The 27,380-nt window shown below is 46.4% G+C and overlaps 1 protein-coding gene across 4 annotated transcripts; it reads left to right on the forward strand.

The window, feature by feature from the left end:
* Positions 1-27,241, forward strand: LOC110982651 (uncharacterized). Of its 4 annotated transcripts, none has more exons than XM_022241225.2 (24): positions 1-143; positions 6,359-6,796; positions 8,278-8,383; positions 9,545-9,650; positions 10,178-10,416; positions 10,856-11,070; positions 11,603-11,678; positions 11,879-12,495; positions 13,027-13,171; positions 13,682-13,848; positions 14,625-14,869; positions 15,491-15,825; positions 16,196-16,251; positions 16,891-17,057; positions 17,528-17,881; positions 18,376-18,451; positions 18,895-19,008; positions 20,115-20,218; positions 20,708-20,816; positions 21,644-21,819; positions 22,304-22,409; positions 23,222-23,318; positions 23,607-23,770; positions 24,330-27,241. In XM_022241225.2, the coding sequence occupies exons 2-24, from the start codon at positions 6,449-6,451 to the stop codon at positions 24,591-24,593; spliced, it is 4,386 nt and encodes a 1,461-aa protein (XP_022096917.2). In that variant the 5' UTR covers positions 1-143; positions 6,359-6,448; the 3' UTR covers positions 24,594-27,241. The 4 variants fall into 4 exon arrangements, with proteins under 4 accessions (XP_022096917.2, XP_022096919.2, XP_022096920.2 ...); XM_022241227.2 differs by having other exon boundaries at positions 22,307-22,409; XM_022241228.2 differs by having other exon boundaries at positions 14,628-14,869.
* The last annotated feature ends 139 nt before the right edge of the window (positions 27,242-27,380 follow it).

Here is a 27,380-nt window from a genome sequence, read left to right on the forward strand (position 1 = left end):
CATACAGAGCAGCCATATTGGAATCGAACACGTACGGAAAGTTGAGATTGAGAATTTGCAGTCGAATTTGATCGAAAAGAAGGTTGAGATTTCAAGAGATCCTACTCGTATAAGCCAAGTAGTTATCGCCAGTTCATATCCAGGTATACCTGCTTTTACTGCTAACATTGTTGTGTGATAATATAGCGTAATTCTGCTGCGTATGCCGGTTTATTTTGGTCCGTCGTGTCTGCAGGTCTGTGTTCCAGAGTGAACGCGAAGTGAGGGCGTTGCGATTTGTATTGACTTTTTGTACACAGCTTGTGGAGGTGATAGTCACGCATTCACAGTCATTCTTACAATTTCTGTAGACTGTTACATGTAGGCCTAGCTTACATTGCATGTGCGCGCTGCGCATACATGTACTTGTACACTTTGCATACTTCCAAAATAGGCAATATGAACCGAAATTGGGTAGATTTTGCAAAATAGATCTTGCCTTGGGATCGAGCATTTTGAGTTTTCCTACCACATTGCTCAGGCTTGCTGCAGTCATGGTATTGCCATATTGCTTGGTCTATCTACAAGGCCAGTTGAAATTAATTCCTTGTTTATCATCACTCAAAGTTATATTTTCTGGGCCAGTACCTTTGATATTATTTGATATTTCAAGTTAGTATTTTCCAGACTTTTCAGATAATCTAAAACTAAAATACCTTTCTTGTACATTATTTAATAATAGGCTTCTTGAGACTTTTATGTTGAGTGTTCCATATAGGCCTATCATAACGGCAGATGAGATCAATCGGTCATGGTTGAGTGAGGGCAAGACTGGAGAATTATAAAACACCAGACCATTTTTGTGGTACAGACAAATCTGCAAGATTGAAAAGGGCCGGAAATTTGTAAAAAAGTTGGAAATATCAAATATTGATGATAAACAAGGAAGTAATTTTAACAGGCCTAAAATTGGGCGTTTGGGATGTACATATACGTGTATATGCAGCGTGGCCTACTTCTACATGTATCATGAATGGTAATAGGCCTAGGCTAATTCTTTCCTGATGTGGCTGGTGAATGAGAAACAACTGTTTTGGCCAGCATTATTCCTATCCTATCGTACCTCCAGATAGGCTTAGTGATACATCTTATGGGGTATTTTCTGGCACGAATTCCATATATAGTACGGACAACACTTGATGCCCTTGTGCACAAACCTGTGGGCATGATGAGACTTCATCAAAACAGCCGGCACTAAAAAATTCCCAGCTACAACCCTGCTTAGCGTGAGCCTGCATTACATTTGGGACGGTTGGAGTTAAGGTTGGATGACTTTCAAAATATGTTACCCGTAACAGCCCTGAATACTGCAAGGTACTACTTAGTGGAAAAATGTAATATTCAGTCCTGTCACTTGTAAGAGGACGTGGCCGTATTGTTCTCTGAAGCCATAAAATACAATAGATGAGACAATGTACCATACATTGCCCTGGCACTGTGAATGCACGACTTTATTGTTCTCTGTACAAGTAACAATGTAGGGTGCCCTAGCCAGAAGTAGTAATTTGTAGTGCTAGGTCCTTCAGGCTTAGACTACTACTTAGTGTTTTATAGTACTGAGTACTGCAAGCTAAATTTTATGAAGAAATCTTAGTGTTAAAGGTGTTTTAACTCATTTGGCCATGTTGGCTGTGCACACACTGTAACTTACGTAATTTTCCACCATGAGCAACCTTCTAGATCTTCCTGGTACATGTATGTAGCATTGGCCACTAGCCTTGAGTATGAGCGTACCATGTGAGAGGTTTCTATATGCTGCGGCAGACATCTGAGACTTACGCAAAATGGCTGGTAGCGACCACACCGCGCCGATGAAAACAACTGCGATGTGTGCTCCGTACTGATCAAAGAATAAATCGTGCAGCCCAGTCCTCTGACTGGCTGGTGCGTACGTGCATCACCATGGTCGCAGTTTTCATCAACCTGGTGTGGTTGCTACCTGCCATTTTGCAAAAGTCCTAGATACCCGCCCCCCGCATGTAGAAAATAAATCCAAGTACATGCGTTTCAAATAAAGGAGAGAAGGTTGAAGGAAGTTGCTTAGTTGTGTGCAAATACCTAGCACATTCTGACAAAATTGGAAGCATTTTACAGTTCCAGATTCACAGGTTTTCAACTTTTGTGAGGTGATTGACCTTCAGTGAGTGAAAAAAAAGGCGAAGGAAATTAGTGACATTGTTGATGTCAAGATGGAACATTTTTGTGCTTTGAAATTTGTCACCTCCACGTTTAACGAGCTAAAAATAGGCAGGTCTGCGTGGGTTCATACTCCTTCAGACGGCATTCGCTTATCTCACACTTCATGGTGACTTCACTGGTAGATTCAACGAGCTGGAAAATGTAAGCAAATATTCATGTAACGTCTACTACCAAACGGTGACGGGTCAAAATTGCAGACATCGTGGAAAAGATAAAGGCCTGTCTCTCTTTCCTCTTCGGTTTGGAAAGGTGTCCGTGTTGACCGTTTAGGCTTTGGAAATTTCAGACATCAGAGCTATTTCATTCTTGCGAACACTGGTCGACTTACTATCGCGGACGACAGTTTGTAGACAACGGTATACCAGCAGTAACAGTAATAGCAACAGTAACTGTTGCCATGGAAGGAAACATTACAGCGTGCATGTACATTAGCTCCCAGTGTGTTTCAATTGTTGAGAAAGCAAAGTACATGTCTACGTGGGCATACATGTACACTTACATTTATATGTATGGGCAGTGCCATGGTCCCACTGATGAACACACAGGTAACTTAGTAGCAGCATGCAGCATTGGTAATAGATCAGCGTAGATCAACCGTTGTCAACAGCATCAGCACGTTGTTATGTTGGGTATTTAACCCAAAGCAAAGCTGATTCCAAACCTCTTTTCTTCCTCTCAAAATATCCTAACTTTGCCCTCTCTTGGCTATTTGTGACACAAGTAAAATTTCGAAGGCTGCACTTCTCATTGTCACATAAGTGTGACAACATTTTGCATTTTATTTCCTTCAATGTGCCTGTACATGTATGTAATTAACTTATCAAGGTAAATTACCCCTCCCCCAAAAAAGAACTTTACTCAGTTAGCCGTAGCCTTTGTGTATCAGCCGTGTTGTTAAAATGTCAACTTTCAGGCATAAGGGTTTCAGTTTGAATGCTCCACAATAAGTTGGCAATTTTAGCATGAATTTTCACCAAATCCACCACTGTACAGGAAACCAGTGGCAAATTCCGTAAGGTAAGTGGAAAGTCACATGCGTCACTGGCACAGGCTTTGTATATGTTGCTGTATTGCAAAAGTTGGCCCTGGGAGTGTATGCAATCATTTACATACACGTGTACAGTGGTTTGTAAGTACAACATGCATAGTACAGGTACAGTGTACAGGCACCTAGCTTGTCATGTACATGTTTCAAGGGACTTGTGGACCGGGGCCAGTGATTTTAGCATACTCTTGCAACATGGATACCGGTACAAGCCTGGTGGTCTAGTGTTTTTGTAACCTACATGTACATGTATCTAGGAATCATCCACCAATTTAAGTACATGTACAAGTATTAAAGAAACCGTGAGCTTATTTCTTCTTTTTTAGATAGCGGTTCATGTACAAACAAGAATGCGCATTACATACGGTACGTCCAGCTTTTAAGACAGTACACAAACGGTGGGTGCATAAGTACTTTTGATACTGTGTCGTTCTCGGAACGTGTGGCCCAGTCTAGTAAATTTGTATGAGGCTCTGGCCCTGTGCTCCAGTTGTCTTTTTCATGAAATTCAACCCCTGATGTGTAGATGGGTTGTCACAGATGTGCTATGCGCACATGTGCATGCATACATGTAGGTATGTTCACAAGATGTACATGTAGATTCTGACAAGCCATATTCAGTTAGGTTCACATGTAACTCCCCATTGGCATGTTTTCATGAATTGATTTGTTGACAGCGTGCGGGACTCAAACCTTTGGCCTGGAGCCTATCAGTATACTATCAGTTATGCGATAGCCATATGTTTGTTGACCTTTGACCCTCGGATGAGTGCAGCTCAGAGGGGCAATTTTGCTCAGGCAAGAAGCTGTGGGTTAAATTTTGGGCCGCCGGCACACATGTCTGCATCATATGATATACAAGCAATTCAGAGGTTATGGAACGTGCGTCATTTTGCTCCTGGGTCCCACTCCCAAACATGGCACGTAGCCAAATGAAACACTCCTCGGGGACGCCAGCAAGCATTACGTGAATATGCACACGCACACACATAGAAAGTGTTGTCTCCATTTGAAAATTGCATGAAGCAGACGTTGAATTTGAATTCACCTCTTGAAGGCCTGTGGAAAAAAGGCGACAGTCTGAATTTCAACTCAAGAACGTCAGTGTGACATCCAAGCCAATTTTATTATTTTTTTCATGAACATAAGTGTAAATGTTTCGTTGTAGAACGGGTTTCAGCGAATTCCTTTTACTGTATTGATACATGCACACGTACATACGTGTGTGTGGCACAATTTGGACTGCGAATAAACGTACATATTGTCGCTTCCAAAATACGGGAAGATATATTCTTTTGGGGGAATATTCAGGAGTTGTACATGATGAGACTATACACGCAGAAGACCTATATGATTGCGATGATTCTCTGTGGCTTCCAAATGGTACTTTATGCCCAGTGCCGCAGTTTTGTATGGGAAAAATTGAATGTTTTGAGAGTTTATCGAAACAGCCATAGTTAGATTTATTTTTGTGATGTGTAGCAAACAGTGTTTTCAGCATTTCTTGAGGAGCACAGATTCTGTGAGGAGACAGACAGTGAACTTTGCAGTATGCTGGGTTACCGTTGACCTCAGTTCATGCTGTCTGTCGTGAGTGTAAATCACAGAGCAGAATGGATGCTCCACGGGGAGGCGGGCGAGCTTGGGGAGATGCTGGTGATCCGTGTTCTGGTGACATAAGAGGTCAAATGGCTCACCCTCACCTGGAGTCAAATAGGAGAAAATATGTGTCGTACAGAGAAATTGTAAGTGTGGGTGGGGGGGATGCAAGTGTGGTTATGCATGCGTGCGCATACAGCATGAGGTGACGCCCACACACGTGTGCTCTTTGTGAAAATGCACGTGGACCATATATATACACAGTGCCGAATTCTGGACCTCACCACAAAGAAGTGTGAACCGAATGTTCACTTTTTGGGGGGGGGGGAGGGAGTTTCACTATAAACATCTAACAAAAGAAGTACAGTGCAACAACAGTGGATGCTCACTGGTTGTGCACTGTGTTTCTTTTGTTAGGTGTTTGTAGTGTTTGGTCCGATGGGGTTTGTCAACTTTTTGAACCGCCATTGAATCTAAGAAATTGTGCACACCTTCAAATCTGCAGTTAGTTTCCCCTGACAGCTTCCATGGTTACAGTGAATGTTCAGATTGACGAACTTGTACAAAATTTGTCAGATTTCTTAGTTTCTTGTTCATCACTCAATAGGGTTTGAGTTAAATCTTCTATTTCTTTTAAATAAATTGTTGTCTTTTAATTAAATCTTTTTGGGACTAAAAGAGAATTCACTGGCTCATTTTCATATATGTAGCCCAGTTATCTTGTGTCGCTGTCACCTCATGAACTTCAACATCATATATCGTATTGCTTTTTATAAACCAGTGGAAAGGGAATACACCACAGGTGCACAGCCTTAACCTTAACCCCTTAGGCTCTTGCACTTGGGAGCATACTGAACCCAAAAGACTTCAACAGACACATGTACTTGTCTGGTACATGTACATGCAGGTCACTGTACCAAACCTGATAAACTCCAACAGAATAAGCCTGTTGGAGTTCGAGTGATGTGGTGTGGATGGGTCTATGCAGTATAGAATGACTTGCACCGAAGCAGTACCAAACCTGACAAAATCAAGCATAGTTCAGCTCTTGGTACAGAAAGCCAGACACTGCACACAATGACCCCTGTGAGTCCCAACTCACACAAAATCCAACACCATCACCCTGGGCCTTTGATACCAAGTCTAACAACCTAGAAAAACGTGCTGTTGGAGTTCGATGGGTTCTGGACAAACAGATTCACTGATGTACTAGAAAAATTGCCATTTTGAAAACAAAACTGGAAAAAGTTTGTGATGATTTCTTCACTCGTAGCATCACTTTTATTCCGTGCAGCAAGGATGCCTAGTATTCTGCATTGAAGAGACTGTCATTACAATTCCAGAACTTGTGTTGAGAATTTTACTTGGATAATAGTCTATTCACCCCCCATGGTGAAAGGCTGAATGTGGGCCACTTAGAGCTAGGCTTCCAGACTCTGGGAAAGAAAAATTCTGGTTTGATTTTCATTCATGCAGGGTCATCTCCGACAGGACGTCAGAGTTCGTCTGCGTTGCAATCCTGACCGCTTCCTCTCGCAACCCAGTCCGTCAAGTCCCACGAGCGCCATGTCCGAGACGTTGAACTTCGGCCCCCAGTGGCTGCGCAACCTGTCCTCAGGCACCAGCAGCAGCAGTGGCAGTGCCCTCACTTCGCCTCCTCCCTCCCCCGGCGTGGGCGGGCCCGCGATGGCCTCCTCCTCCTCGGCGACGGGCCCGCCCACTACCTCTTCCTCCTCGGGCCCCACCCCCATGACCCAGTTCAAGCTGGCCGAGCACCGCTATGGCCGTGAGGAGATGCTGGCGCTGTACCGCCGCAGCGAGCGCATGCCGGCTGGCCTGGAGGAGGCGTCCTCCATCGCCAAGAAGGAGCCGCTGACGCCCATGGCACTGCTGCCGCTCAATGAGGAAGAACAGGTGAGCCGTTCAACGTTCTTGACCCACATACAATACCGCTGATTTGAGAACCCTGCCCAAGGTATCAATATGCACTGTGGGATTATATGTCACTGTGTAGTTCACTTTAACACCAGCCTTGGCCCAACCCAGTAACTTAGTACCCTGCCACTTGTGTTCACTGCCTTTGTGAGCATTTGGTTTGTTGTTAATAGAGGCCTTGCAGCTGGTACTCTGTTATGATACCTTTAACATCGTGAGGAACCATTGAAAAACTTAAAGTGCAATCCTTCTATTGCCAGCAGCATTCTTTGACTGGTTAAGGTATTGAATATGTTTGCCGTAGAGAGTAGTCCGAAGTTTCTTCAGGGAATCTGTACTCTGCACTTGCTTGCATTTTGCACTGACATGATTTGCCAGAAACATTGACTTCAGATCCAATCTTGCCGTCTGAAGTGGTCTACAACTTGATGAACAGTATCCGTACCATAGCGCCATATATAAAAACTGGAGTACTGACTCATTTACCAAGTGATGCCTGCCGGGCGCATCCATGTTTGTGCACAGACATATGGAAAACGCAAAATTTTTGTAGGGCTATATGTACCAGTATATTTGCATCTGATATTCTAAAAATAATTTGATGCGTCAACAAAGCCATTATTTGCAAAAAAACCTAAATGCACAATCAATAGATTAGTGTTTCATTTTTCTTGGCATAAACCATGCAAAATCAGATTTTATTGATACCCAATGTGCATTGCATTTAGAGCACGTAATTCCATGTTCATTCTATATGATTGCGAATGTTCTACAAGCACGCACATGGGTTCAAAATGTCTGCGCCCAGGACGGCGCGAAATTTTCTCCGCGCGGAGAATGAGAACTTTGCACACTAGCCATTTAACCCTTACCATGTCAAATCCTTCAAAAGCCCCTGGGCAGTTTTGGAGGATTTTAGAGGATTGAGGCCGCATGGCAGAATTGCACTGCTGATTGCGAAGGGTGCTTTGTCTCTAGGTTGTGGGTTAGACCCCACGTACGTTCAGCCATCTATACGTATAAATTCTTACCCACAGAATAAGTAAAATCCTCCTTACTGCTGCGGGATACCATTCACACTGCCTCAACATCATGAGAGGAATTGCCAGAGGAATTTGAAGGATTGAGGCCGTGGGCACCCGTCCACAGAATATATTAGAGAAATATCGGAGGACTCCGGAGGATTGAGGCTGTACCCAATTTTTTCATGCGGGCAGTTGGAGGATTTTGAAGGATTGAACGTGTATCCTCTGATTAGGGCCTAGGTGGTTAGGGTTCATATAGCTCTGTTATCCATACACATATGAAAATCTCTGAAAATCAACCTTGATGCATACGTGTGCAGAAGGAAAAAAACAGCAGAAATTGACCTGATAATGCAGTCCCATAATGCAGTGCCACAGTTGGATTGTGTTTGACATGGAATGTTCGGACGTTCTCTCTCCCTGTCCTCATCCTAGCGGTGTTTGTCACAGTGTGTGAACAGTACAGTGGTGCTACGGCTGACCGGCAGAGGAGGAGGGGGACCAGCAATAAGAGGGGGTCGGGGAACAGGCCGGGGACGGGGTGAGTACCAAGACGCCAATCTAGGCAATGTTTATTGAGCACAGAATATTGTGGGGCAAGTTTACTAAAACAGAGATCAGAACAATGCGATTGTAGGCCATCTCCTATATTGTTTTTGAGATGTCTTATATTGTTTTATTTGTTTGTGTTTTGTGTTTACAGTTATTTTCAGTGGTTACCATGAATTTGAGTTCGGAATCTTAATCGCAATTTTGGCTCCTGGTTCACAAAAAATGTATCTGTCTGTAACAAGTGTTCAAGCCCATGTTGAGTTTCAATTCCTGCACGTAAAGTTAGTCTTGCTGCCTAAATTGAAAAAAAAAATTTACATTCTCCTCGGGCTGAGTCAGTTCGATTAATTCACTATTCAAATATTTAAGATTGAAAAGATAAACAAGACTTCTTGCCCTGTTAAAAATTTCTCTTTGAAATTGTTTAATGAATAATTTACTTTTTAAATCGTTGTCAGATTCCTAACGCTTTTCATTTCAATTTGCTTGAAACAAGCCTCCATAATCCAATTTTTCTCATTTAAAACAAAAGAAAATTTTCCTTTCCTTTTCCTGAATTTTGCATTTGAATATTCAAATTCAAAAAATAATATTCATATTCAACATGTATCTTCAATCAATTGTTGAATATTCAGTTATTCAGATATTTGGCACAGCCCTACATTCTCCTAGATCTCAAATATGTATCGCGACTGTAAAAATAGAGCTTTGACACAGGCGCAAATATTCATTGACTTGAGAGAGCCGTCTTTGACCTACAGGGGTGTTTATCAAATCCAAATCTCCCTTTGGGCATTTGTCACATTCCAAACATCTGGTTTTTGCAGCAGCTTGTTGCGTGACTGCATCGATTAGCAGACAGAATGTACGTGACACAGGTTTTTGAGTCGGGAAGCATCAGCAACATTGCGTAGGAAGTTAAGGTTGAGGTCTAAAATATGCATTCTTTTTTTATTCAGAAAGATAGAAATATGCAATTCTTTTGAGTGTAAATTCCAGCAATGGCCATCCTTAGCCTTTTGATAGCGCACTCTGTTTTGATTAGAGATTTGAGGGAGATTAACCCCCAAAAATGTAACGAGTTTTGTGAGAGGTGTTGTTTATTGAAGTTTTAATGAATGCACCGATGGTGTGCTGATTGGTTTACCAGGAAGGGGGCGGGGAGAGTTTCAGCGTAACGTCTCAATGTACGACGAGGAGAGTTCGGGGTTCCCTCGGGGGCGGGAGTTCAATCGTACCATGAGCTGGGACGAGAGGTGGGTGAAAACGGGCCGAGTGTGAAATGACAGAATGGTCCATGAGGTTTTTCAACCAATGGTTTCTACATCAGCTGGGAAGAGTTGTTAAGGATGAAAATTGGTGGAGATTATTGTGGCTTGGCTTGTCAAATGCATTTAATTTTTTCTTACCAATTATTCGAAGAAAAGCTTAACCCTAACAGTCCCAAATCCTCCAATTTCAATATGATTTTACATACACCCTTGGGGTTAGGGTTAATGAGGTTTTCACCCGTGCCACTTATGGTGCATATTCCAAACTTCAGTCTGTTGGATTCAATATGGAGTCCTTGAGATTTGTTGTGTGGCTAGTTTAACATTCAAGAAGAGTTGTAGGCTGTGAAAATTAGTGAAGAAATTCTGTATCTTGCTTGTCATGCCCAGAGATATCTTTAAGTTTTAAAGGGGGATTAATCCAACTTTCAATCCACGAGTTTCTAAGTCAATTTGTGATTTTGTCAAAGAAAATTCTTTTCAAAATTTGTGGGCACTCACTCGTTTCACAGCCAAGAACACCGCTTTGACAAGCGCCTGGACTCGCGAAACTTTGATGACGCAGCCGGGGGACCCCTGTCGCCCCGCAAGCACATCGAGCGGGGAGGCAGCTCCAGTGACAACTGGCGGTTGCCGCGGGAACGGTCCACGCGGGGCGACGAAGAAGACGAGGGAGGGACATGGCGGCAGGCGGGGTCGCGCTCCATGAGGCTGTCACGGGAAGGGGACGACAATTGGCGCAGTGCAACAGGTAAGGACATTGCTGTCGTGGAACGGCCATGTAGTGGAGACCTCCACACAAAAAGACACGTGACCAGCTGGAAGTGACAGGGTCAGAATCAACAAAGGAATGCTTTTCTTACCTTATTTGAAAGCCTTTGACTCGCATTTCAGACTGGAAGTCTTGTGTTGGTCATGTGGCAGTCTTGTTTTGAAACATTTCGCTTCAGAACACTTTGACATGAATTCACCTCATCCGTACGTGTGTGCTTGTGGAATGCAATAACAGCTAAAAACCCTTTTGCAAAAGCAAAAGTGTTCTGAGCGCACGTGTCCGATCACGGAAACTAACGTTAGGTGGAATTGAAGCACATTATATCAGTTCTTGATTTCCCAGATGGTTTGTTCTGAGAGGCATGTGAATAATGTTGCTGTGTAACGCATACCCCCTTCCTACTCTCATGTCGTAGGGTTATCGAGAACAAGCTGGAACCACCCGAGGGAACGGGAGGAGCAGGGACGGGGCTTGGAGAGGGGAATGCGGGAGCGCCGCTACAGCGGCCGGTCGCGCCAGGACAGCTGGCACGAGGACGGGATGGAGGAGATGCCCGAGTGGACCATGGACGACCCCTTCGACGGGGACATCGGGACGTTCGATTCGTCTGGCGCATTCTGCTCCACAAAGGTGAGTGCTCATCTCAATAGCTATCACAGATGGGTCTCTGGTAGCTGATAATATCAATCTGTCGGTGACGAAGGAGTGAAAGTTGTCCACTGGTTCGTGTATGTAAATGACATGCAAAATTAGGCATGCAAATGCATGTTTTTGTACCAGACTATGAATAATGCAACAAGATTTCGTGAAAATAGTCATTTTATCCGGTTGGCTAGAGTTCAGCAAACTCAGCAAGCTTAGGTGAAAAATTGGTCAAAGTTGATGTTTTTATTCCCCTATTGAAAGATGTTCAGGGAATTTAAGAACAATACACTAGATAGTCGGTTGAAGCCTTTAAAAATGCTTTGAAGAGCATCTACTGTATGTGGCAAACGGAATGCCACAAAGTGAGTTGTGCTTTACATCTTAAAAAATGGGATGAACCAAAGGCTGATCCAAATGAACAGTTCTAATCATAATCAGAAAGTTCAGAGTGTTCAACCCCTCGAGCATCCGCTAGGCCTACGGCATAAGCTGCTTGGTGTTTGTGTTGGACCCACAGAAAGCAGACAAGGATGCAGGATCCGGGGACTCCAGCAACAAGGAGGAAGGGAAGGAACAACAGAAAGCCAGCGCAGGTAAAAGATAAAAAAGCCTTTTGCTCCGTTTGCAAAACATGACAGCTGCCGTCTGATAGTTGAGAGATCTGTTTTCTTTTTCACTTGTCCCTTGGACTTGGTCTGAAGTAGTTTTTCAGAATTGTTCACACACTGTCGAACAAGTGTATTGAAAGTGAGTAACTTTCTGGTTTACTGGACTGTTTTTGTTGTCTGTTAAGATGGTAACGACAAACAAGAATCATCCGACTCAAAGGAGACTGACAACTCCCCTGAAGCCTCGCCTAAGCTGAACAGATCAGAGAAGGCGGAGCTAAGCGCTAAGAGCGCAGAGACTGAGAGCTTGGAACCGTCCAAGCCCAAGAAAATCAGTGCCAAGGAGGAGCGTCGGACAATGGGCCCCTCCCCTATCACGGTCCAGCTGACGGACAATGTGGTCAACAGTGGCAAGAAGTTGACCAGCAGCAGCAGTGGCAACAGCATCGGCAGTGCCAGCGCTGCGGGCGACGGGCCCCCCTCGACCCCGGACCACGCCTCCGCCGCCGTCGCCGCCCCCCAAAACTCAGGGAACCCAACCGACAAGCAATCCAAGAAGGGCGGGGATGGAGGGGCGGAGCCAAAGCAGGCAGGTGTGCCCACGGTGGGCGAGGTCATGGCCCAGGTGGCCAAGGTCGCGCTGGAGGAGGCCGGAAAGGAAGCGGACCCAAGGCCGACCACAGAAGAGCCCCAGGCCTCATCAGAGAAGACAGAAGAGAGCCCAAAACCAGAGGAGGAAGACGACAGCTTAGCCCAGATGGAGAAGGACGCAGAGAGCCTGATGTCAAAACTCATCGAGGAGGTACTGTGACTTTTCTGAAACGTGTTTAGCAGGAATCCCAAAACTCTTCAGAGTGAAAATATGAAATACGTGAAAGCAGGCTGTGGCGTGAAATGATCTCTCAAACATGTACTTCAAGACGTGTCAGTACAAACATCCAGTGTGTACTTAGTCTCCATTTGTATACGTACCATTCACAAGTAATGCCAGCAGAATATGTTACTGAGTACCATATGCCAGGCTTAAGGAGGCATTTCTGATGATTAACCATGCCTCTCTCCTATTGTGCATGTAGGAGAAGCTTTCTTAATAATACTAATTAACGGTCCATCTCTTGAAGAACTTGAGCAGGTGCAAGTCTGCTCCAAACTTTCAATCACTGAGTTCCACGCACTGATCCAAAAATCAGGGTAAAACCTCCTATTGAGACTTAAAAGTCAAGACCTCGTCTTCGCCAGCTGTTGACTTATTTTACACCAGATCCATTGCACTGACCTACACTCACCTTTCAGCGAAAAAGTACCCCTTGTTTCCTTTCCTTGGGTCTGGCAGGATGATGACAAGGGCCCAGAAGAGGAAGAGGTGACCATGGCCAAGCCTGGGAGCGTCGGCAGCACGGCCGACAACAAAGTGCTGCCCGTCACCCACGAGCACGCCTTCAGATGGTTCTACAAGGACCCCCAGGGCTCCGTGCAAGGTACTGTGGAGTTTACCCCTATTTGGTGTCCCAGCGAAAAAAAAAAGGGGGCACAGTGTTTAGACACGTGAGGACTTGGGCTGTAGTCAAGTCTGTTGCCGAGGGCTAGGGCTAGGTTGCTTCATTGAAAAGACGCAAAGGCACGCTGACAGTAGACGTAACCATAGCTCCAAAAGCATGTATCAAACATGGCCTTACTTCTGAAGCATTAAAAATCCAACATGACTTCAACGAACAGCTTATTTTGTAGTATTGCATAGTTGGTGGGCGGGGCCTTGAAGAGTAGGGGAAGATCTTTGGAATTCCGTCTCCCCCCGCATGCCCCATGATTGAAATGAACAAACCTATGTACAGGCTGCAGTTCCTCTGCTTTCCGTACCCCCTTGGAAAAAAAAAGTGCCCGCAGATGAAACCCCCCCCCCAAAAAAAAGTTTCCCCCTAATTTTTTTTCCACCAAGCAGAAGTTAAGCAGTCTCTCTGTTCTTCCATTTCCCCTGTTCTGTGCCGCAGGTCCGTTCATGTCCAGCGAGATGGCCGACTGGTTCAGCGCCGGGTACTTCACCATGACACTGCTGGTCAAGCGGGGCTGCGACGAGGACTTCATATGCCTTGGCGAGGTCATCAAACGGTGGGGACGGGTGCCGTTCATGCAGGGTCCCGAGCCCCCACCCATGGGGGTAAGACAACCCCCTTTTGTTCACGAGTCATGCCTGCTCAGAATTTTGTTGGCTCAATTTCAGAAGTTTGTCCCCCCAAAATACTGGCTTTACTATTGTTTTGCACTTTGTTCCCCCCCAAAACTCGTAAGTCCTAAGTTCACAATGAAATGGGGGAGTACTCATGCCTTGCTAGTTGTTAAAAGCCTGAAAAGTCACAGTCGAATCCCACCTAGGTCAGAACGAGGATTGGTATTTTCAGTCCCTCCCCTATTCTCTGGGTGTTTTCCCTGGAATATTTATCTGGGGTGTTCCTCCCACCTCCAAAACTGAACGTTTCTTCATTGTCTTCTTAACTGTCACTTCATCCTGGAATTGGTGTTAAATGCGCCGTTGGATGAACAGATGTAAATAAATAAAATAAAATACTAGATAAACAAGATTTGTCTTTTTTTCCAATCCCACCCTTGACAAAGATTCTCAGTGAGAGTCAGTCTTTCTCCCTTTTATGTTCAACTGTATCGGCATCCATTTCAGACCTGATGTATTTTGTGAAGATGGAGGTACACCTTTCTTGTGTCGCACAGTTCTCAGTCCAGAACACCTCATCTATGTACATGAGTGAAACTGTTTGAGTGACCTATTCAAGGACTGTGCTGCTAGACTTGAGTGACCGTTCTGTATTTTAAACTGTGATTTCGAAAGATAACTTTGTACACTTTTTGGTTTGTGGGCATGGCTGGTTTGCCGTAGCTGTGCGTGGATTCTTAACTGAACTGTTGTTGCTTTTGCCGAAGAAGTTACAGTCACCGATCACCTCTGACGTCCGGCCAGTGCCCCAGCCAGCCCAGCCCCAGCAACAGCAGGTGCACCACGGTCTCCCCCCGCAGCTCTTTGCCCAACACCAGCAGCAGCCACAACAGCAGCAGCAGCAGCAGCAGCCGCCGCCTCCCACACAGCAGCAGAGGGAACACCTGCAACAGCAGCAGCAACAACACCAAGTCTTCCAACAGCTGATCCAGCAGCAGCAGGCATTCATCAGGTGAGGGGAGAGGGGGGGGTGTCATGGAATTGGAAATGTACCTCATCTTGAAACAACGCGGGGAAGCAGACTTGACCCCTCCCCCCATCGAGTGGAACACTTGATCTTGTGTTGTAGTCGAGTCCCATGTGTTCGCCTCATTGTCGTCCAGTCTGGAGCCGAGTCATGAGCTATTTCAGTGAACGGTCACCAAGGATTCCTTGTATGTATGTGACTGATCTCGTGAAAGTACGCGTGACAGGACTTGTGAAAGAACTTGTTTCTGGACCTGTGCGAGTACACATGATGGACTGGATTAGGACACTCATGATTACACTGTTAAAAAACTCTACCACGATGCCTTCATATCAAATAGAATTAATGTTTCACTTTAACCCCTTCACGCCGGGATTCTTTTGACCGTGACTGCTGGGCTGCGGTATGCCCAGTATGCAAAGGTTTTGTCCAGCAGCAGGCCCCATTGAACCAGCAGCTGCATGATGAATAGACTGTATGTGTGGTATGCACTAATCCTCACACAAAGCCCTGGCTGTGGACGGCTCCCGGCATGAAGGGGTTAATTGTCCAACTTTATATCTGTGCACCGACTTGCATATTTGAAATTTCTGTATTTTGCTAAAGGGTGCAAGCCAGCCGCATCTACCAGGAGCTGCTGCACCGTGGCAAGTCCTTGACGGCAGCCCAGCAGGCCCTGCTACGCCAGCAGCTCATCAGCCTACAGCAGCAGCACCAACTCCTGCTGCAGCAGATGGCACTGCAGGGCGACCCGTCCCGGTCGGACATTGCCGCCGCCGCGGCAGTGGTCAGCGAGCAGCAGCATGCCATGATGGGCGGCGGCGGGGGAGGGGCCAGCGGGGGCGGCCGTAGTGGGTCCGGGAGCAGCCCAGTGCCCACGTCCAAATCGGAGAACGTGATGGACAACATCTCAATCTGGGGCGGACCGCCGTCCAAAAAAGGTACCCCTCCCAAAGAAGTCATCATTTCGGTAGTTCGCCTAGATCTCTGGTACTTACAAGCCAGTAATTTCCAAACCCTGTAAAATCACGATGCCTGAGATGTGTTCTTACTTCACCTTGAGAAACAATTGGAGCCGATCCTTTTCAGGCATAGGAAAGTGCAATGGCAGTCTGTACTTCCTAAGAAATTATTCTGTTAAGAAAGTAGATTCCTAGTTGAAATGTTGACCTGACAGGGCCATTATTGCTGGAAGTAAATGAAGGGGAATGGTGCTGGCTTCATGTTCATACCTTGTCAATTTCTTTAGAAGTTGTGCTGCCAAATTCCGTTTCACTTGACAAATACCCCATTTTTCCTCTTTGTCTTAAGATGACTGGGACATTGGCTTTTGGCACCCATCCATGGCAAAGGATGCAATGGAAGAGGTAGGCAAATGCACAACCTGTGTTAAGAGTCGAGTACTTCACTAGTACCTTTCACCAGTTGTCACGAACGCTACCTTGGGTGCTGTCACTGCTAACAGTGACGGTCACAGAGGAATGGCTTTGTGACATAAAGAGCTTGCAGCTCACATTCAAATTAGGTTCTTGTGACTATCCGTGAAGACTTGTCAAAAACATGTAAAGTAGCTGCTGGTACTTTGAAGTGCTTAGGAAGTAGGCCCTACCTGTGAAATGATCCACTTCAGCTTTGGGCTTGGATATTTCTATATAGCATTCCGGGTGGTTTATGTTCTGTGCGGCATTGTCGGCTGTACAGTACGCTGAGAATGGAGAAATCAGGCAATAGCAACCATGGAACGCATTATTATTTTGAAAGTGTTGACCTGCTGCCATAGTGCTTTACCGGATGTATTTCAGTGGATGGGACAGCATTCGGGACTTTCATTTTCAGCGATGGCATTCTGACACAGGAAATGCACATTCACGGTGGGACCAGAGTCTCAAATTTGTCAACAGCGGTGAACTGCCTTCGGGTTTTGTGTAGCGTGAAGTAAACTGTCGTTTTGCAAAATGCAGCTGGCATCAAAAGGAATTTGTTTTATGTCTGCTCGTGCTTGGCAGTCGAGAAGAGAAAAGATGAAGGCGAGGGAGGTGGCCCGGCGTCAGGAGGAGGAGCGACGCCAGAAGGACCTGAGGGAGCAGGAGGAGAGACGGAGGCAGGAGCAAGAGCAAGAGGAGGAGATGAGGAGGCAGCAGGAGATGGAATTGAAGAGGCAGGAGGAGCTCAGGTGAGACAGTGGGAGGAGCTGTGGGAGGAAGAGGGAGGAGTTAGGGTAGAAAGAGGGCGGAGTTACGGTTGGCAGGGTAGGATGTGCCTGTAGGAGGAAGGAGGGGCTATGGTGCGAAGAGGGAAGGGCTATGGTAATTAGAGGGAGGCACTTTTGTAATAAGAGGGAGTGGCTTTGGTAGGAAGAGGGAGGGACTATCATAAATGGGAGGGGCTGTGTTAGGAAGAGGGATGGATTATGGTAAAATGGAGGAGCAACAGTAGGAAGGGTGGAGCAGAGATGGTATCATTGTTTGAATGTTCACCGAGATGAGACAGCCAGAGAGGCGGCTTCAGAGATAAGCTGGGCTACAAAGGTTTGTACTTCAGATGGGAGGGGATTTTTTCCGAGGGGAAGGATATGGTTATAAATGCTGTAGATTTTTTTTCTGCTGTTGATGTTCATCTGTTGAATTTGTTGTCGTTTCACAGGAGACAAGAAGATGTCAGACGCCAGGAAGAGATTCGGCGGCTTGAGGAGCTGAGACAGGAAGAAGAGAGACGACGCAAACAGCAGGAGGAGCAGCTGAGGCTGGAGCAGCAGCAACGCAAGGAGGAGCTGCGCCGGCAGGAGGAGGCAGCGGCGAGGAAGGTCCAGGAGGACGTGGTCCGGCGTGAGGCCACCCGGCGCGCCCAAGAGGAGGCCGAGAGACGGGCCCAAGAGGAGGTGGCCCGGCGGGCACAGGAGGAGGCCTCCAGGCGGGTCCGGGAGGAGCAGGAGAGGGTCAGACGGGAGGAGGACAAGCAGAAGGAGACGGACAAGCAGCGACACCAGGACATGATCAGGTGCGGCAGGGGATGTGGGATGTCTGAGGACTTTCTGGGATTTCATGACTTTGGACGAGTTGGATTGCGGATTCTTCGGAAGTTGAATGAGTCATATTTTGCCCTTTTTTGGAAACGTAAAAACTTTTAGCTGTGATTTTGTTAGCTGTGAAATATCTCTGAAAAAGGACAGCATTTCAGTGCTGTCTTTGTTACAACCTCTGCGCCAAATATTTGCATTGATTTTCATGAAACGTAGATCCCATCATCCCTCAACTCTACCACTGACGTGGACCGACAAGACCAGCTGAAGCATTTTGCAGCTTTGTCGTGTCTCTCCTTGAAAGGGAACATCCGCATTTTGTCTCCCCCTCATATTGCGGAAACATTACAGTTTTTGTTGTGGGCGCCAATCCACGTCTGTGTCATCAAATCTCTTAGTAAGAAATCTCTAAGTAAGTCAGTCAGGAGAAGCTAACATTTACGCATGATTCGTTCCCCTCCCCCCTCCAAAGGCAACAAGAGATGCAGCGTCAGCAGCAACAGCAGGACGCTTTGAGAAGACTCCAGCAGCAGCAGCAACAGTCAAAAGTAAGCGCACCGTTGACCTCGTCCCCGACGCTGTCAACTCCTCCCGGACGTTGGTAACTTCTGGAAAGCAGGAGGGGATCACTAGGAGAAAAAAAAAAGCTTTCATCTTTATTTTTGCAAAATTGTGCTCTGGCTTGAAAGTGTGAGCTGGCAAGCAAGGGAAGTTGACCATTGCCCCCCTCAAGAATTCTGTACAGTCCGCTGGTCGTGAACCTTTAGAAGGATGAAGTATCGCAGATTATAAAAGCCTGGATCCACACATTCAGAACTCATATCTACGATTTTACAGAAGCCCCTGAAGTGTGTGGCAAGTGGAAATCAAGCTTAGAAAGTGTTTGTTTTTGAAATGGTGAGGAATTTCAATTTCACAAAGTTCCGTTCCATTTTGACAAAAACCCTAACTGCCAGTTCCCTTTTTTTTTCAAACCCCCAATTTTCACCAGCTCCCAAGCACAGCAATGTGGGGTCAGCCCAACACGTCCAGCATCCCCACCTCTGGCACCCCGACACTGACCCAGATCCAGCAGATGCAGCAGGAACAGCGAGACAGGGAGGAAGTAAGTCGATTCTAACTCCCCACCCCCTATCCCCCCCTCCTCACCTGTAACGCCCACTCCAGGCGTCCTGCCCCTGTATTCAGCGTCAGATAAAGAATCTGGTTGTATGAGGATGCTATCTACTGTCTAATGTTAGTCTCCCTGTTCATCAGGTATAGACACTTGACATCATTGTTACCCTAAGCACCGGTAGTGTGTGTACTCTCATTAATACCCCTGTTCCTCAGGTGTATATTCCCTCTCTTGTAATTACCCCTGTTCATCGGGTTTATAGGTGATTTTAGGGACGGCGACCATTTAGACCCAGTTTGAAAAGGGCCCCCCCGGTAGCCCACCCTGTATAAAGCCTGCCCGGTATCCAGCCTACTCCAGGCCAGTATAAGGCCTGTCTGCACATTGGCATTTCAAAGTCCCTGATGAAAGGCTTCCCCCAACATGCTTGCACAGATGAATAGGGGTATGAGCAGATTAGTGTAAACATTGTATAGAGCTGAAGGATTAAAAACCACAAGAAGGTTCCTTCTGGGATAGATTACATGTACCAGTACTTGCAAACAGTAGACCCCAGGATGGAGAAGTTCGAGATCAACAACCAGTCCAGCATCCCAGGCCGGTAGCCAGGCCGGTATGAAAGGGGTTTTTGCAACCGGGCAAGCTTACCCGGGGGACCCTTTTCAAACCGGGTCTAAATGGTCGCCGGCCCTTAAGTGTCAGACATGGTTTTTCTGGCAAGTATACACCCATTTGAAAATAGTGGGCCAGATTATCCGCTCTAAGAAGGCATATTTTTTGGTACTCACTGCAGAGGCGTGCGCTTATAATGGAGATCAATGGCGCGTTTGACGCGGAGAATGCCAGGTACGCGTAACAAAGTTATTCCCGAATAAATGGTCTCTGCGTGCACGCAGAATGCGTGCAAGAGACCCCGCTTGGAAAACTTACTACCACCTGTCTTTCCTTTGCCGCTTGGGGGTGCACTTCAACTTGGGGTTTGATACACGGCATTTATCGCTGAGAGAAGAGACATGTAAAGCCACAATTTACTAGAGATATTCAACTGAGTTGGGTGTAAAAAAGCTTGTGTTTCTTAACCCTTTTCGTGTTAGCAACAACGCCAACGGCAGCTTCAGGCCCAGATGTTGCAGCAGGCTCAGCAGCAACAGCAGCAGCAGCAGAGCAGGCCCACAGGCTGGGGAAGCGCAAACCCAGGGTAGGTTCATGGTCGTCCCTCCACAGAAAGCGCGAGCTCGATCAGTCTGTTGCACTAGAATCGCCTGTGAAGTATTGTCTAATGGCATGATAGGCAAAATGGACACAGGATGCCCAAGATCAGAGACAAACAGAGCTCAATGTGCAAAATTCCATAGGGTTGGCTAAAGGGCATGGCTATTAACTCGCAAACGGCAGTTGGTCACTTACAGCAAACCGTTCAACACTCCAAGGTTTGTGTACATTTGGGTCCCCTGGTAGGACCTCAGCATCCATCTACAAGTAACATGCTGCAATCAATGTTGTAGTTACCTTGGAGCTGTTTAAAAAAAAATTGAAATTTCTCCAGTGTTGTAAAAGCTCACAAATAAGTGAAACCTTCGTCTCCAATGCTCCACCGATCCATTAAAACTGTCAAGTCCAAGCATTTTTCAGTCATTTTGTGAAAGCAGCCCCGTCAGTTTCACCTTTTTTTTGTTTTCTTCCCCAGGATGAAAGGCAGTGGGCCGCCCCCCAAGTCCCTCCGTGAGATTCAGGAGGAGCAAGCCCGGCAGCTGATGGAACGGAGCAAGCAGCAGGCCGCCAGCAAGCCGCCAGTGGTGCGTGTCTCAAGCTCCTTCTATTCCCTCCGTGCACACCCGATAGGGGGAGGGCTTCGCATTGCATTATCCCCCCCCCCCCCCATTTCATAATTCCTTAGCCATGATGACCCCACTCAAATTTCATGACCACATGAGCTCTTAGGGTTGCAATGAAGCTTAGTGTTGTCTCAGTGCGTGCCTAGCGGAGGGAACAGATCACTAAGTCTTATCTGCAGCAAGGAGTGAGACATAGTCACTAACTAGCCAGTGGCTTTCCAGAAGTGCCTGTGTTTTGCCAGTGTTTTTTTAACCACTTTTGCCCAATCCAGGTGTAGCCATATTGCAATAGGAACATTCCTTAGAGATGACCAGTGCATTTTGAGTACTGAAATGCCCATAAACCCTAACCCCCCCAAGGGTTGCTGGCCCTAACCTTCCCCATTCACACAAAGTTAAACACCCATATGGGACTTTGTGCACAGAGGCTGTTGGACTTTGTTTTTCTGAGATATGCCAAACCCAATGCAAAAGCCAGCTGTTATGGGCCGACCAGACCTATCCCCACAGAATTAAATACTACTGTTTAATTCTGTGTAGTTGGGGAAGGTTACGGTTAAGCAACCGCCGTAGCCCTTGTCCAAATAAACTGGCCGAGCCAGGATAAACACACGTGTCTATTAGAAGTGGTTACAAGCGCTTAATCAGTGGCTTCAGTAGGCCTTGCTTATCATTTCAAGCAGCATCTGCAGCTTTTGGACGCGGCTGGATTTAAAATTTTGACTCCCAAGGGAGTGATGTTTATACTCAAGTAGTCCCTTATCAGCGCTGACTTGATCCCTTTGCAGTCCATGTCACTGGGGACGGCCGCTGTGTGGGGCGGAGCCAACACCAACACTGCCTTGAACTGGGGCAGCGACGGCACCGGAGTGTGGGGCGACCCCAAGCCCAAGCCCCCCTCCCAGCCGACGGGCTTCTGGGACGAGGCCGTGGCCAACAACAATGCCGGGATGAAGTCACAGAGGTTGGTAATACTTGGGCTTCTCTCATTGGGTTAACCAAGACCTGGCCAAGTTTAGCCCCTGGTGTTACAAAATTTCAACACGTTCTCGACTGTTAAGCCAAACCACTAATAAATTCACATGGCGTTTCGTGGCCCCTGTCTTGTTTAAGTTTAAGTACTGAAAAGGCGTTGTGGCAGCCACCCTCTTGGCAAAAGCTCCCAGGAAGTTGCGACCCTTCCGCTGGCTGTTTTCTGTGATACCTCTTCACGCCAAAATCCACGGTTTTGAGTCCAGCCCTTAAAAATGGGGCATCTACATGTGCCGCCAAGTGGCAAACCGGGGGTCGGTGTTTGTAATATCTTTATGCTCTCATGTGCGTTTGTGTAAGAAAACAAGGTCTCTAAATGACACCCCACATCCCACTGGCTTTAAACTTGGCCCAAGTCTCACCCTTGTCTCCTGTTATCGTTTCCACCTCCCCCCCTTCATCTCCCCACGACCCAGCAGCAGCGCCAACTTCCCGTCACTTCGCAGCGCCACGCAGTCGGCCCCCATGCAGCGCCAGCAGTCCACTGGCTCCGGCTCCAAGTCCAGAGTGGCAAAAGAAGAGGTACGTGAACGGTATCCGGTCGGCCTGGAGGTCCAGGCGTGGTCCCCTTGGCAGTTCCGGAAAACCTTTTTTTGGGGGGGGGATCCTTTGAGGCTTTTGTTGGTTGTTGAAATGTACTGAGATGTAAGGGAAACTTCCCAGATGTTCTTTCTGAGTTTCTGTACATAATCAAGTTGACAGCGCTATATTGATTGGTGTGCAATTCCTTTAAACCTAAGAATCAAGAACCTAGTTGCATTTAGATCCTTACGATCCTTACATGACGAATGCAAAATCAAATAGAGGTTGACTCGAGGTTTGACCTCCGAGGTGCCTCGCAAAACTGTTCCACCAGGTGAAACATCTGGGTAAACCTGGAGTGACCTCCTGTTCATTTTGGACGCTTCCCTAACCCTTGCTCTGCTTCACCCGCCAAACATTTCAACGTTTGTGGACTAGTCAGTGGCTAGCCTGAGATCAAGGTCATGTGTGAGGCATTAACTGCAGGTTCTAAGTATGTGGAAAGAGGAAGGGGTGTATTCATCTGTAAGCACCAATTTCCATCTCTAAACAGTGTCATACTTGAAAGAAGTCGTAGGCTAAGAAATCACCGTGACCGACCCATTACAGGTCGAGCATACGGTCAGCGGAGCTGTTAACGGGCAGCCACACCGACTTGGAACATTAGGTGACCGACACAAATCATATTTAAATTCATTCGAGTTGTCGTGCAAGGTGGAAGGCTGTGTATTAATGAACAGTAATTGCATCTTGCCATCCTGCTGTTGACTGGTGCCATTTTGATTTTTGTGGTCCGTGAATTTGTCTTGCAGGAGAACGTCCGTAAGTTGTTCCAGAACAACACGGCGACGGACGAGTTCACCCAGTGGTGCGAGTACAAGCTGCAGGGTTCCGCCGAGTCGGTGGACAGTAAGTATCACCCATTCCAATCTGTTGAGAGTGTGGCTCCGGTTCGAATCCTACTGGATGTACTGTCTCAGATCTCAGATCAGGATGCCGTTCCCAAATTGACATTGACTCTGAGACATTGACTCTGAAAGCTTTTATTCCTCAAATGTAACTTGGCCAGTCCCTCCTTGAGGGGACAACGTCTTGGGTTGGGAAGCTTGTCACCCCGTATGCCTGTCGCCTGACTCCACCATGCCAACTTTCAAATCTTATTGCTTCTCACCGTCGCCCGTCGTCATTTTTTTACAGTCCCCACGTTCATATCATTCCTACAAGACGTGGAATCGCCCTACGAGGTGCGCGACTACGTCAAGATGTACCTGGGCGAGACGCGAGAGAGCAGCGATTTTGCTCGGCAGTTCCTGGAGCACCGCAGTCGCTACAAGGAGAAGCAGAGGAAACAGCAGGAAATGGTGCGTACCACATGCATTCTGGGAAGCCTTGTAGACAGGGTTATTGCATTGCTGAAAGCCAGCCAGTATGAAAACTATTTTGTGCCTAATTTCCTATTTTGAAGAACCCGCATTGTCGCTCGGGTTGAGCTTTGACATAGCTGCAGATTGACTGAACGTTTGTCAGACTAAGGCAATTCTTTGTGTGTACAAACTTTGGAATCATAGCGAGGCATACGTGGCCTCTGGTACCACTGCTTAAATTTTCCGGACAGATGTACAGTTATAATGATCTGCAAGATTTTTACGGGTTACCCATGCATGGGTTGGGAGATTTGTTCGCTTTCACTGTTGTGACTGTTGTTAATGGTGTCACGAAATGCTATGCAAAAGTCAATTTGTTTTTGTTAAAAAGCATTGTGGTTGCCACGGCTTTGCTGTCGACAGATGCAGAGAGTCCACTCTTTCTCCGGACTCGAAATCCGATGACTTGGGACCACCCACCCTAGCCCGGCTCCACACAATGGCGGCCCGCAACCCACACCCACACACAACGTCTCTATCTATGTCTCTTTGGTAGGGCAATATCTGGGGAGGAGGAGGAGGGGTTGTGAGCGGCGAATCATCCTCCCCGCCCTCTTTGTCGCCCCGGCCGCAGGACTGGGAGGAGGGGGAGGCGGGTCACCACGGCAACAACGGCATCCCCGGCGCCGGCGGCAACCAGGGCGGCAATGGCGGCAAGAAGAAGAAGCGCATGCAGCGGATGGACCGCAGCATCCTGGGCTTCAGCGTCAGTCCGACCGCCCGCATCAACATGGGGGAGATCGAGACCCTGGACGATTGACCTTTGAACCCAGATCCCTCCCCCCTCTCTCTTTGCCTTGCAGCTCTCTTTGAATCGACCTTGTACACAAATGCAAAACCCGTGGAAGTGAAGGAATAAATGTAAGCCGGCACCATTGGACTAGGCTAATGCCGCCGAGATCACAAAAATATCCCAATTCTTCACAAATATCCGGAATGCTTCGTGTCAAGTTACGGCTACGCATACCATCAGTCCGCTGTCATTTTTTTTTTTGGACCACGAGCTTGAGGTGATTTCTCCTGACACAGGCTTGAAAATTACGACTGTCGTCTGATTTCAAAGACACAAGCCTGGTTTTAAATGGTGTCGGCCTATGTGCAGAGTTTTCTGAATAAATGATACGGTACTTCTTTTTTTTTTTTCCTTGCTCTTTCTCAGACATGTGGTGCCTTATTGCACATTTCAACGGTTGAATTCCAGACTACTTCTTACAATCTTGCTCATCACAAATTTTGTTCATGTGGTGATGGCAGTGATAGGTTAGAGTTGATCTCCTGAAGGCACAGTTTCTGGGTTTTGAATCCAAGTTGGGTAAAAACAGAACGCCAAACTTAATTTCCCCCTGTGTAAAAACGACTTCCACCGTGAGGGTTAATTGATGTTGGCACGGAGCAGAAAAATGGTTCTCGTTCCGTAAGAAACTGTTGCAGCTAGTGAAAGCTGCGATTGGCCTTTTTTCTTTCCTGCTCCGTTTGGATTTTGGCAATATCCGCAAATGCCTTTGATGTGTCAGGATGCGAGACATGATTGCTGCTGTCTTACGTGAGCATACAAAGATGGGTGCTCGTTCAGATTTTCAGAGCACCCTTAAATTTATTAATTAACCGGCATGTTGTGGAGTCGGCTAATTTAGTTTGGCAAAGTGAGCACGACTTCAACACCAGTCAAGCCCTGTGTCTTGCAGTTTGTGTAAAACGTTTATGTTGGGCTCATTGGTAAAGTCTATAACTTGAAAAGCTAATATCTTAAGACAGTAAATGCAGCTGCAGGGTTCACTCAGCCAGAAAAAACTGAGGAAAGAAGAGAACGATTGACAAGGGGAAAAAAATGATCTGGGTCAAAACTGCTGTTCTACTATATGAGCCATCGTAACTCAAATTAGTAGTTTTTTGCTTGGTAAAGCATATGTAGATTGAATCCCAGAACAGTCATTTGTCTTGGAACTTACAAAGAAACAGGGTGTACGTGAGAGGGTTGCAGCTGCGTGGACTGTCATGAGATCGTTGTATCAAATGAACTAAAAATTGTTGTATCTTTGTTTTTGGGTGTTTTGTTTTTTTCAAGAGTATGTTGCTCAGAACACCTAAGGAATATTGATAATCATAACATGTCCAGTTTTTTGGAGTCGTTCTGTGAAACTAGTCTCCATTTTACCGTGGAACCCCAACTGCACATTTTCAATGTGTCTTTTGTATCCACCCCTATTGTGAAATGGCCTCGTCCCTACTTTGGCCTCAAATGTGCGTGTTAACTGGGTGAGCAGATTATTACTGGAGGGGCGTTGAAATTTGCCAAGTCTCTTAATGATGTACATGCATAGGCAGCTTTCACTTTTTCAAACGCTCCTGTCCCAAGTTTTGTTTGTACTTCAAATCTTTCAATTTAACCCAAGTTCAAATGTTGGTTGCCCCTCTCTGCCCTCCATAATTCCCAAGATATTCCTGGATCTGATTGCACTTTGCGTGCTTTCATTGTCAGGCTCGTTCCGTTTCATACTGGTCCTGTGAAATGTCGCAGCCATTTTCAGTTTCGTGTGTGACGAGGGCGTTTCCAAGTAGCAACTCAGCTTGTTTAATTTCCATTTGTAACCAGCCCCGCGGTGCAGTGCATCCTGCGTTTGGCAAAGGGCAAAAGTGACTAGACCTTGTAAAAAAAATGAGTCTCAAGTCGCCAGCCATGAAGAGAATCTTGCTTTATATCGTTGGGAAGGATACCAAACTGAGGGATAAATCAAGACAGATAACTCAATCAGAATTTCTATTGGGGGGAAAGCCCAAAAGACTCATTTCGTCGGGTCCGGTCTCAAACACTGATTAAGTCTCACAAAGATGAGTGAATATGGGTGTTTCACAGTAGTGAGCTGCGAAGAGTTTGCAATGCATCGGCCAATCACAATGCGCGAAACAGGTCGACCCTTTCCAAAAGCGCATTGCCAGTCGACACCTCCGCACTTATAAACCTATTCAGATGCGCATTTCCCACGATGGCAACCGCGGTGCAAACCTTGGAGGCGCACTGTTGCCGAACACCCGTGTTGTCATGTTTGTTTCATCTATTAGGCCCTTCACTCGTGCATAGTTGGCCAAGATGGCAGTGCCTGTCGTCATTGAAGTAATGAACAAAACGATTGATTTGTTTAAGTTTTTCAAATGTTTGAATGAAGGAAGCTGGTATTGTTGTGCACACGAAGAGAACGACAAACTAGATACCGTATACTAAATGAATATGTACGACATCAGTCCATTGAAGTTTTTTTTGTGTGTGTTTCTTGTTTTCTCTCCGAAGACTACGATATTAAGAGAAATGGGCCGGAGGTCCAACGTGAAGAGAAATGTACGTGTACATAGACAAAAAAAAACAAACAAATTTAAGACACATTAAAGACATACACTTTGAAGAATATGAAACTTTGGCTTTGAGTTGATTTTGTCGACTTTGTCTGCAGGGTTTGGGTGTTCTTAATTCTCATGTGTGCAGCAGCAGCATTTTTTAGGGGTGTGAGTGGCCGGTTATTATCAAAAGCTGAAAGTTGCTAGCCGAAATGTT

Source organism: Acanthaster planci, linkage group LG16, assembly GCF_054643075.1.
Source record: "Acanthaster planci isolate LZ-2023a linkage group LG16, COTS_SCS, whole genome shotgun sequence".
Lineage (NCBI taxonomy): Eukaryota > Metazoa > Echinodermata > Asteroidea > Valvatida > Acanthasteridae > Acanthaster > Acanthaster planci.